Source organism: Vanessa cardui, chromosome 30 (assembly GCF_905220365.1).
Source record: "Vanessa cardui chromosome 30, ilVanCard2.1, whole genome shotgun sequence".
Taxonomy (NCBI): Eukaryota; Metazoa; Arthropoda; class Insecta; order Lepidoptera; family Nymphalidae; genus Vanessa; species Vanessa cardui.
The window spans coordinates 3816260-3829551 of NC_061152.1; the positions used below are offsets into that span (position 1 = coordinate 3816260).

Sequence of the window (13292 nt, forward strand, 5' to 3'; positions counted from 1 at the left end):
TTAAGACGCAGACTACATCACATACATTACTCTGATCCCAATGTAAGTAGCTAAAGCACTTGTGTTATGGAAGATCAGAAGTAACGACGGTATCACAAACACCCAGACCCAAGACAACATAGAAAATTAATGATAATCTACATCGACTCAGCTGGGAATCGAACCCAGGACCTCGAAGTGGCGAACCCATGAAAACCGGTGTAAACACCACTCGACCACGGAGGTCGTCAATATGTTATGTTATATTAAAAGGTATATATTTCAACAAAAGTTGTTACCTGACTAGTGTGTTATTTATTAACTAAAATATATGCGAATTTTATATTTGCCTACCAACCGACCTCGGCTCGACACGGGTGCTGAAACTAAACATACTACAGATTTTTTAATGTTTCTCTACTTTATAGTTCACATATTATGTACAAAAACCTTCTTCTCGAATCTTTCTATCTATTAAAAAAACTGCACCAAAATCCGTTGCGTAATTTAAAAGATCTGTGCATACATAGGGAGAGAAAGCGGTAAGCGACTTTATTTTATATTATGTAAATCACTACATAAAAACAGCTTGTAAAAGGCCCCATACTGAACTAAAGTTTCAATAAGAGTTTATAGAACATACTTCCGACCGGATTTACAAATCTGCTGCTGGTAGGCTATTCAATTTTTGCCACCCCTACTTTTTTTTGCAGCATTTATGATTTGTGTTCTATCGTTCTCATTACATCGGTTTCTTCCCGTTATTAGTATGATTATAAACTAGGTGATATTTGTATCAGTTACTAGATTATTTTTCCAACCCGCTATGTAGTGACGAGTATACGGATTACGGACGTAATGTGAGTACAAGTTTTTTTTTTTAATTTCTGCAAGAAAACAACAAATTTGTGCTAAATTTGCCGCCCCTCAAAATCTGCCGCCCTAGGCTCCAGCCTACTTAGCCTATTGGTAAATCCGCCACTGCTTCTGCCATATGCAGTTTTCCTCACGAGGTTTCTTCTTGATTACGAAATTAATTATAAATACAGTTTGTTTTGGCCAAAATCATCATTTCAGATTTACATGCCATATTGGCTTTAATACTAATCACTACGTATTAGAAAACAATGTTACCTCGCTACATCGGGCTTTCTATTTAAATGCAATAATCCCAAAAACCACAACGCATGTTCATAACTTTTTAATAAAGGGGACGAGAACTTTAGGGCCCAAAAGTTATCAAAATGAAAAGCATCGTAAAAAAATGGGTTACATTTTTGTAAAAAATCTTACAAAATACTTTACTATTTTACAATACAGAAACCAATAAAATGGGATGAATACACATGGAACGGAAGTAGAACCATTTTCATATAACCTAACTTATACTATAATTCAAATATATTTATATTCCTGGATTACCTAATTTTTCCATATTTTTTTTTTGTGGAGAATTGTTATTGTGAGTCCTTCGAAATAAGACATTTGCTGTCGAAACGCTTGGTCCTTGGAGTAGTTGTGCAAAAAGCTTCATCAAAAGTATAACACCTCGCCTCATTGCCTCCACTGGTGACAGGAGGGCTGGTTCGTTTAGCCCAGAGGATCGGAATTGCGATTCAACGGGGAAATGCTGCTAGCATTCTTGCCACCATTCCACGCGGTCAAGATTGATACTGTAACTAGTTTTAGTTCATATGTGTATATATTTAAGCATTTAATGATGTTAATTCTTATATTAACAAATTCAAATATTTAAAAAAAAGAATAAAAAAATAAGAGAACTTTCATTTGTATAATACTTGGGCCCACGAATGCATGAAACGGTTGCAATCTCCTTTACGAGCTGATTCTTAAAGAAGGCCTATAGGTTTTGTGTTAATTGGGTTACATATCAAGATGATTGAAATGAAAAAGATCACTTCTGGAAGCTTTACGAAGACCACGTAAAGGAATAAGTGTTTAATTGTTATCGTTACTTACCAGCTAAAAACGCCACATCATCCAAATCTTGATCCACCATGTTTCGCCAAGCGGCCGCTGTCAACAGAATATAACAATTTACTTATTTATAAGGACAACTTACAAAACATACAACATTTATAGGTTTTGAAATAAAGGTAATTTTTTTAAGTTTTGTTTCAATTAAAATATATCACGGCATGGAATTAAATGTAAAATAAACTGCCAAGTCTCTCGATGCAGTCTTTCCATCGTAAAAAGTTTTGAGATCTCATAGAAGCAATAAAAACTCACAGCGTATATTGATTGGTTGAAACTAAAGAAATTTTGATAGCGTTAGATTACTTGACTATAGTAAATGTTTTGGTTTATTTACCCTTAGCGGATCCGTTACGGTCGGCTTTGTATTTGCCGATGGGCTCCATCTGGATACCATCCATTTCACGCCCACGGCATGCCGGTTATCTGAAAAACAAAATGGCCTTAATTAAAGTTTCCTGATCGAGAGCTATGAATTTTTGAAAAATTGTCTTTTCATCGTTAAAGAAAATCGGAATTTTGGAAGTAAAATCAAAATCATGTTATTTTTCAGAACCAAAATCAAAATCAAAATATACTTTATTCAAGTGGGCTTTTACAAGCACTTTTGAATCGTCATTTAACAATTAAGTGAAGCTACCACCGGTTCGGAAAGTAGAATCTACCGAGAAGAACCGGCAAGAAACTCAGTAGTTACTCTTTTTCAACATTTAAAAAAAATACAGTCATGTTAGTTAATACAATTATTTAAATTAATATATCCTGCCTGGAAGTCAACAGGTATTAATTCCACATTTTTTTATCATCTACAAAATCTTGTATCGAATAATACGCCTTTTTTACCAATGTATTTTTTTAAACGATTTGAATTTACGAGATGGCAAAGTTAAAAACCGTGGTATTAATTTGACAATCAATAAAAAAGTGTGATGCGTCTCCGTTGACTAAAGTTATTCGAGTTTGAAAAACTTATTTAACGCAAGGGATGATTTCACCCCTTCATGTCCTGAAAAATGACACGAGCACTTGACAATAGCACTTCAGCACTACCCTTAAGTATTTAGTGAATCAAGGGCAAAACTATTTACGCCAAAGTATCGTTAAGGGATTACATTGTCTACCATCCTGTTTACGACGTTCTCCCAAAGTTCCTCGCCCTATTAATGTTGAATGTTTGTTAATGTGTGTATTTAGTACATTTTGTAAATTTTTTTGTAAATATATTGAGCGTAATGAAATTAAGTTGTAAATGTTTTTGTGATCGTTCTCATTTGTTGTCTTAATAATAATGTTATATGTATTGATTTAGGTTACGGGTTAACAGAGAGTCTACTACTATTGTGCCCTTAAAATTAAATTAAGCCTGCAATCTCGACCGCACCGTTCAATCTCCATCGTGTCTTCTCTCTCTCCATCGAAATAATCTGCGCCCTCTTGGCACAAATAAAAGCCATATTAAAAAAAAATACGTAATCTACGAAACTTAATTTTACACAAGTATACGAAATTTCGGATGGTTATAATTTCTTACAGAGCTAATTTGTAGGTCTTTAGAAGAAGTGAGATTCTGTAGCCATTCAACATATACTAGGTGTGCCGGCGACCAAACAAAAAGTAATTGTAGCATAAGTTACTCCTTATTATATCAGTTATCTGCCAGTGATAATCCCGTCAAAATCGGTCCAGCCGTTCCAGAGATTAGCAGGAACATGACAACAACAACAACAACAGCCTGTAAATTCCCACTGCTGGGCTAAAGGCCTCCTCTCCCCTTGAGGAGAAGGTTTTGAACATATTCCACCACGCTGTTCCAATGCGGGTTGGTGGAATACACATGTGGCAGAATTTCTATGAAATTTGTCACATGCAGGTTTCCTCACGATGTTTTCCTTCACCGCTGAGCACGAGATGAATTATAAAGACAAATTAATCACATGAATCAGCGGTGCTTGCCTGGATTCGAACCCGCAATCATCGGTTAAGATGTACGCGTTCTAACCAATTGGCCATCTCGACTCAGGAACAACAGACAGACAGACAAAAATTGTAAACAATGTTATTTTGGTATACGTACCGTGTATATATGCATTGAGTAAAAAAGGGCCATTTTAATATTACAAACAGACACTCCAATTTTGCAGTTGTTTGCGTAAAAAATCAACTTTCACTGGGTTCCTTAACTACTAAATAATTTAAAATGGATTTTAAAAACCATTCAAATAGTCTTGTTCGTTATAGGTTAACTTCGAGGCTTATGACGTCAGTCAACCGTGTCTACGTCATACAAAATGGCCTTGGACTTTCGTAATGGTAGAATGTTTAAAAAAACTAAAGAACCGAGCTTAATGAAAAGCGTCGAAATTATCTCATCGCCCATCTCAAAAAATTAAGGGCGCGTACGTTAAGGGATGTTAAAAATTTTCATCCCCTTTGCAGTTATAGAGAGTAGGGAAATACTTATTCATGCGTTGATAGGGTTGTCAACTTTGTTTTTTTTAAATAAGCTTTTTAACCCCTAATACAGGTTGTTAACGGTTGTTTTATAAGTTTAACAGTTGTACGGGGTGTTTAAGACCTCGTATGAAAAATATCATAATACCGGTACGGTACTTATTAGACCCCGTAACATTTAATAATCTAAATTACATATTATGTGATGCTGTGATGTGATCAATTTTTTGTATTTATTTATTTATTTTATTTAAAATACTTTAATGCACAACACATTACACGACACTTAATGGCAATAAAGAAACAAAAAAAAACAACAAATGGTGCGCAAATACGGTCTTATTGCTTATAGCGATCTCTCACAGACAACCTTTGGTGATAGGAGCTTAAGACAAGAAGAGGTAAGTGCAGATAGAAAGACGAGATAATAACTACAATTTAAGTATATTAATATTTTTATTTCTACAGTGCGCTACATAGTCAAAGAGACCCCGTATTGAGTAGGTACACCATAGCATTCTGTTTTCAGTCGGCATCATATAAATATATCCATCACTTTCCTGCAATATATCGAATAGACGTTACGGCCTCCGCACGACAGAGACAGCTATGTTTTTCTTAGCTGCACCGCACAGGAGACACATACGGGGCGTGCTAGACCTCGCTCCGCATTCAACGTGTTAAGGGTAAATATGAGAACAAATGTAATTCTTAACTGATTATGATTTAGTTTTTTAAGTGATATCTTTCTATGGGAGGGTAAAGCCTTTCGTTACGTAACGCGTTACGACGCCAATGTCTGGCTTTCCTCTCTTACGCATAGGCCCAGTGGTTAGAACGCGTATATCTTAACCGATGATTGCGAGTTCAAACCATGCAAGCGCCGCTGAATATTCATGTTCCTAATTTGTGTTTATAATTAGAGGTCTGTATGTGTCAAATTTAATAGAAATTCTGCCACGTGTGTATTCCAAACCCGCATTGGAACAGCGTGGCGGAATATGTTCCAAACCTTCTCCTCGAAGAGAGAGCGTTAGCCCAGCAGTGGGAAGTACAGGCTGCTGTTGTTGTTGGCGTTACCGACTCGTTACTATTTATGAAACAATATCGCCGATAACGTTATGGGCTATTCTTATAAACGAAACGAAAAAGTACTCTGACAAATCAATGAATGTATTTAGTTGTTTATGTTTGGTCTCAAAACGATATATTAGGTAAGGTATCACTTAATGCATTGACATCATAGGTGTAGTACGACACGACTTAGATGTAGCATAGGAAAATGCAATGAAACCGATTACTGCCGATTCACACAACCAATATAAACAGCTCCCTATCGCGCCGTTCGACGCTATTTGTCGCTATAGATTCCCGCGTCAGTTCAACCCGAGACAGCGAGTGCGTGTAAAGCGACGATGATAATATGATAATATTACATATCATATGACCGATAGCACACCTTGGGAATGAAACGATAGCCTTCTGGCTATTACATCTCATATTAAATTGTTTATATAATATATGAGACAAACAAAAAAAAACCCGCTGAGTTTCTTTCGCCGGTTCTTCTCAGGTCAGGGTATTTTCTTTTCCGAACCGGTGGTAGTGTTTCAATTGACCATCAATAAGAAAGTGTATTGCTTCTGTATTGAATAAAGTCATTTGAGTTTGAAAAACTTATTTAACGCAAGGGATGATTTCACCCCTTCATATCCTGAAAATTGATACGAGGAGCTTGACAATAGCACTTCAGCACTACCCTTAAGTATTTGGTGAATCAAGGGATTAGCAAAAGTTTACAAGTTATTACGTTTGTGTAAAGATCATATTCACGTAAGAAATACATATTGATAATTTGGGATAGCGTACTTAATTCGGATGTGATCGGTTTTACGAATTTTGCCGCTATTTAGTGATATTTATTAACCTAAGTCGTGCCGTACTGTACATTGTTCCGTTTCAGACATTACAACCCTAGCTTTTCACACTAAGGGTAAAGCGTGACGCGTGTAATTACGTCACACGCCGTGACGCCACATTATACTGCGCTTTTAATTTCAGACCCTTGTAGAAATTACTAAAGAAAAAACGAGTTTGTCTTCTAAGCAAAGGATTAATAATAAGTACAGTAAAGAAAACCTTCGTTAGTTTTCAAATTTGTTTATCAAGTATTAAGCTCTTAGTACGTTTTGTAACTAAACGTCAAATCATTGCGACGCGATATGTCATTCTCGATCGGTAAAGCAGATTATCGCTCGTGCTGAGCACAGGAAAATAGATCTTAGGGTGACGAAGGACATCTGATGGTAACTATATAATGTTCCACTTCCATACAGGATATATAATATAATTGTATTTAACTAACATGATTGTCTTTTCAAATATTGTAAAAGAGTACCTACTGAGTTTCTTGCCGGTTCTTCTAGAATCTACATTCCGAACCGGTGGTAGCTTCACATAATACAGTTGATAAATGACGATTCAAAAGTGCTTGTAATTACTACTTGAATAAATTTATTTTGATTTTGAGTGGTCATGTTCAAGACATATGCAAATACATAGATTCTAGCTGTGCCCGCGGTATTGTTGTAGCCTAAATTACTCGTTATTACATTAGCTATCTGCCGTTTAAAGTCGCGTCAAAATCGGTCCAGCCAGCCAGCAACACTGATTATTTTAAACGTTTATATGTATCTTTATATGTATAATACATGCACAATACATAAGAGAAACACTGATTATTTTAGAGGTTTCTAAAATTATGTCGTAAATAAAAAAAAAATTGCGCTAATATCGCAAACGCTGGTTGATCCCTACGAGATAGATCAAAATAATGTACTACAGTATTATACAACATAAAAAGATCTTCAAAAAGGTCCCAATAAGTGTAATCTCTTAGGGATAACCTCTAAACAATAATCATCGTTTATTCTTTACATTTTATGATAGAAATGGCTTATTTTCGTAGCGATTTTAAGTCATACAGCATTATTACTTATCCAATTAAGTACCTTAAATACATTGTACACTTAATATAAATCAAAACGACCTTTTCAACCGACTTCAAAAAGGAGGAGGTTATCAATTCGTCTGTATTTTTTTTTCTTTTTTTTTTTATGTTTGTTACCTCATAACTTTTTACTGGGTGGACCGATTTTGATATTTTTTTTTTGTTTGAAAGGTAGTGCTTCCCGTGGGGTCCCATTTTTTTTTTATTTTTTTCCGATGATGGTATCCGTATGAAAACGACATAAGTCTTAAATTTGCATTATGAATATGCGCGACAAATAGGTGAATAACTGAAAATCACGTTAACCAATTTTGATAATTCTTTTTTTATTATAAAATATATACTTCAAGGGTAATTTGGTGAAAGTTTGGTAAGGTTCTGAGCACAGGATCCATGACAAAGTAACGGAACGGAAGGGAACGGAACAATTCTGAGGAGCACGTTAGCGATACTCAGTCGAATCTTTTATTTATAGGTTATTTGGATATTTGAGTCACCTTCCGTAATGTGGTTATGTTTATGTAATTATCATAGTCGAATATTATAATCAACTAGCTACCCAACCCGGCTTCGCACGGGTGCAATACTGATACTAAATATACTACAGAATTTGTTTATTTACGACATCACATCGCAAACTTCTAAAATTATCAGTGTTTCTTTACCATATTGTTCATGTATTATATACACAAACCTTCCTCTTGAATCACACTATCTTTTAAAAAAAACCGTATCAAAATCCGTTGCGTAGATTTAAAGATATAGGGACAGAGAAAGCGACTTTGTTTTATACTATGTAGTGATGGAACTCCTATACGGCTCGCAGTTAGGGTGCGATATGGGGCAGAATTTCTTACTATCTTTAATCAAATTTTGTGTATGTGATGTGATGTCATATGATGTCCGAAATATAGTTGGTCTTTTTCAAAGCTTTTTTGCTGAGTTCGATTACAGCTCTTTCGAGGGATCCTTGTAGTTTACGCCGCGTGACGTATTAAATCCGCATTTTCGAAAGTCTATTTTTGCTTTATTCGCAAGTTTCCTTTGAAATTGTCCTCGAAGTAGTTTCTGACTCATATAAACGGAACGCTTATATGAATCAAACGTCAGTGTCAGCCAATAAAACCCTACAGTATATCTATCAAAAACAATACGAGAATACTTTAACAAATATGTTTTTTACAAATTACCTTTTTACACAATAATATACTGGATCAATCAAGGGGCTCATATCGCTTCTTTCTTTTGATTGTTGGGGCAAGAGCACCGTAGCTGACACCGGCTCCAAATATAACAATAACTATAACTACATTATATAATCGTAAATCGACTTTTAAGTAGTCTAATATTTTTCATTTCATTTTACCTAGGAGGAGTCTTAAAAAATATATAAAATATGCAATTATTTTTATTAGTTTTTAGTGCATATTTATTTGTTTTAAAATAGTGTTTTGTTTGAAGTCGGTTTTTCTTTTTGTTAAAATTTTATTTATAAACTGATTTAGTCCTACCCTTTTATTTGTATTTAGCGTGTAACGATGGGGCCGACATAGTATAGGCTGCCTACAAAGGTCCCCTTAAAAAAATAAGAATAAAAAAAGGAAGGAAAGCTGTTTGTTCTGTCTAATCACAAAAAAGCTATGAACGTTGTAAGATATTCTGTAGTATATTAAGCGCCCGAAATCGGGGCGGATCGCTAGCGAACAATAAAACTATATCCAGACGATGTTTTAGAGAGAATCAAGCTTCGTTGATGCTGCATCGACATTACTGAAGCATTCTTAACTAACTGCTATCTGGCGCAAACTTCTAGAGAAGATACTTGACACGGATTCAGGCTTTTGCATTTTGAGCAAATATACAAATACTGTATTAGAGTCAATGATGTTTTAGTAAACAGATATGTTATTAACGCGCAAAAAGTGAAGACTAGAAAACGTCCTAATTGGGACGTTTGCCTTTAGTCGTTTTACGTAGTAATACGTTACAATACATCATAATTACGCAGTAATACGTTTTGCGTAATTAAAACATCTAGTTATCCCTTTTACTTATTGTTTTTATCAAGCTATCCTTTTTACTTGTAACGAAATGTAAAATAAACGGTCCCCGGCGCGGCACACTTTTTTCTGTTGTTTAGTATGGATATAACATATCTGTTTATTAGAATATCATTGATTAGAGCTGTCTCATATAAACAATGTCATAAGGCATTGGGTCTTACAAAATGACTTATATATAATTAGGTCTTTAATAATGTTTACTGGCTATATAGTTGTTTGTTCTTTTTTCGTTTGTGTGTCAAACGAGTTTATTCTTATTCTAGAATAGTCTCGAATAAGTTAGTACGACAATAAAATCCTTTGACATCTATCACTGTCCGTCTAAACTCCTTCGATAGTCTAGTGCAGTAGTTCCAAAACTTATTTTTCTCGTGGACCACTTTCAATACTTTATTAGTTTCGGTGCACCCCTGCTGCTACATTTCTACGACTTTCTTAAAGTCACCAGATAATAAAAATTGTGTCGCTTCCGAGTTCTGACCCTATATTCCGATAGGTAAACTTTTTAGTTTACCTGTCGGAATATAGGGACGAAAAATGGTACATTTTCTAACACTTAATTTATTAAAGTAAAAAGTAAAGTAACAGCCTGTAAATTTCCCACTGCTGGGCTAAGGCCTCCTCTTCCATTAAGGAGAGGGTTTATAACATATTCCACCACGCTGTTCCAATGCGGGTTGGTGGAATGCACATGTGGCAGAATTTCGATGGAATTAGACACATGCAGGTTTCCTCACGATGTTTTCCTTCACCGCGGAGCACAAGATGCATTATAAACACAAATTAAGCACATATATTTATATAGTGGTGCTTGCCTGGGTTTGAACCCGCAATCATCGGTTAAAATGCATGCGTTCTAACCACTGGGCCATCTCAGCTCTTAACTTAACTTATTAAAAGAATAGAATTACAAGAAAATAATAATAAATGAATATAACTATGCTTACATTTTTGCTCTTTACTATCAAAAGCAGAAAAATTTTCGTGGACCATATACCATCTTATGGACCCCCGTTTTTTATTCACGCCTACGTAGATCCCCATCATGTCTCCTGTGGAACCCTGGCGGTCCACCTGGACCAATTTGGGAATCACTGGTGTAGTGCATCTTCATTACATAGTGAAGTGTACACAGATTTAAACTAACATTAATGAATATTATATTTATATCTTGTACAAATATATTATTGGAATGAACAAGCAACATCTGCGCCACGTCACACAAATTCCCAAAAAAAAAATGGCGGCTGTTTTGCGGCTGACACATTGAATCGTCATAATGATTATTACTGTGTAATGTGATTATTAATGGTTATTTGTGTAGCTCTTTTGCACATTAAAGATAATTTGTTTTAGAGGTTAGCCTACTTCCTTCCTTCTCCTTCCTTCTGGTTCTAAAAATATATTGTCTGTGTAATTATGCATCTGTCATCCAAAGTGACACATCGCAAAAGCGCGGGAAAAAGGAAAATCTAAAAATGGGCGCGCGGTGAAGACGGTATGTGTAAAATACCGCAGACATTTAACTTTGCCGTTTCGTAAATTCAAATCGTTTGAAAAAAATACATCGGTAAAAAAGGCATATTATTCGTTACAAGATTTTGCAGATGATAAAAAAGCGTGGAGCTAATAAATACCTGTTGACTTCCAAGCAGGATACATTACATACATATATAATTGTATCTAACTAATATGACTATTTTGTAAATTTTGAAAAAGAATAACTACAGACGTCATCACACAAGTAACATTCTTTCTAACCATATCGTCTTTCACACAGTCCATCCATCGTTTCCTCGGTCGTCCTCTACCTCTATATCCATCCACATCCATGCTCAAGGCTTTTCTCACAAAGCATCAACGTTCATCAAATTAACAGACTGACACATACAAACATAGTTTCACATTTATAATTTTAATACAGATCAACTTTGTGCATGTGCGAAGCCTGGGTTGCCAGATGTTAATCTTTAACCGACAAAAGAAATTATAATAATGATAATAAAAATAAATAAATATTGGACAACATCACATACATTATGATCCCAATGTAAGTAGCTAACGCACTTGTGTTATGGAAAATCAGAAGTAACGGTACAAACACCCAGACCAAAGACAACATAGAAAACAAATGAACTTTTTGTAAATCGACTCAGCTGGGAATTTCGTAGTGGCGTACCCATGAAAACCGGTGTACACACTACTCGACCATGGAGGTCGTCGAAATTATGAGACCTTTTTTTTAATATTTAAATCAATTTTTAACCGATCATCCAATCTCAAATTTCAAATCACTCCCGGCGAAATTACAGAACGCGAATCCGCCTCGCAATTTCCGAACGGAACGAGATTGCATTTCCGAACGAAATACATTTTTAATTTTATTCGATTTACGAATCCGTGAAATTTAACGCGTTCATTATTTAAATTGTACTTTTAGGGTGTATTATATATATATAATAAAATTGGAGTGTCTGTAATATTAAAATAGCCCGGTACAATACCAAAATAACGTGTTTTACAATTTTGGTCTGTCTGTCTGTTTGTTTCGGCTAATCTCTGGAACGGCTGGACCGATTTTGACGGATAACTGATATAATAAGGAGTAACTTAGGCTACAATAATTTTATTTTTTTGTTAAATTTAAATGCGTACAAGGTCGCGGGCACAGCTAATATATATCAGGATTAATCTAGAACAGTGTCGGATTAACTAATAGGCTAAGTAGACTGGAGCCTAGGGTGGTAGATTTAGGGGGCAGCAAATTTAGCCCAAATTGTCTTTATCTCACAGTCATTAAAAAAAAACCTATAATGATATGCATACACATTACGTCCGTAATCCGTATACTCATCACTACATAGCGGACTGGAAAAATAATCCAGTAACTGACAGAAATACCACCTAGTTTATAATCATACTAATAACGGGAATAAACCGATGTTATGAGGACGATAGAACACAAATCATAAATTTTCACTTTCAGAATAAATTGTGATTGTGAACTAAACCAACGTATCGAATTTTAAAAGTCAGTTGGGGCGGCAAAAATTGAATAGTCTACAAGCGGCAGATTTATAAATCCGCCACTGATATAGAATATATAGTTGTGTTCCGTTTCAAAAGGTCTGTGAGCCAGTGTAACTACAGGCATAAGGGACATAACATCTTAGTTCCCAAGGTTGGTGGTGCATTAGTATACAACAACAACAACAGCTTGTAAATTTTCCACTGCTTAACTAAGGTCTCCTCTCCCATTGAGGAGAAGTTTTGGAACATATTCCACCACACTGTTCCAATGCGAGTTGGTGAAATTAGACAAGATGCACGCGTTCTAACGCGGTCATCTCTCTTGCATTAGTATAATGAGTAAGGAATGATTACATATTCTTAAATCGTAAATATCTATGGGTGGTAGTGATTACTAACAGGTAGCCTATTTACCCGCCGTACTATATAAATATACAATCGATCCGCCCCGGCTTCGCACGGATGCACACTGATACTAAATATACTAGAGATTTTGTTTATTTACTACATCACATTACAAACATCTAAAATTATACGCGTTTCTTTACTGTATTTTCCATGTATTATATACCATCCATACTCCATGTATTATATACAATGGCCTTCCTCTCGAATCACTCTATCTATTAAAAAAAACGCATCAAAATCCGTTGCGTAGTTTTAAACATTTAAGCATACATAGGGATATAGGGACGGAGAAACCGACTTTGTTTCATACTATGTAGTTGACAGCAATAGCTGGTCAAAAAGCACCACTATGG

At 35.3% G+C, this 13292-nt stretch overlaps 1 protein-coding gene across 1 annotated transcript in view; it reads right to left on the bottom strand.

Annotated features, from left to right (window-relative positions):
• Positions 1-13292, bottom strand: part of LOC124542250 — a 44290-nt gene that overhangs the window by 29313 nt on the left and 1685 nt on the right. Inside the window, exons 2-3 of the mRNA XM_047120197.1 lie at positions 2315-2403; positions 1960-2016 (exon numbers count right to left, since the gene is read on the bottom strand). Of these exons, the coding sequence (XP_046976153.1) occupies positions 1960-2016; positions 2315-2378 (121 nt within the window). The 5' untranslated portion in view covers positions 2379-2403. The remainder of the gene's footprint in view (positions 1-1959; positions 2017-2314; positions 2404-13292) is intronic.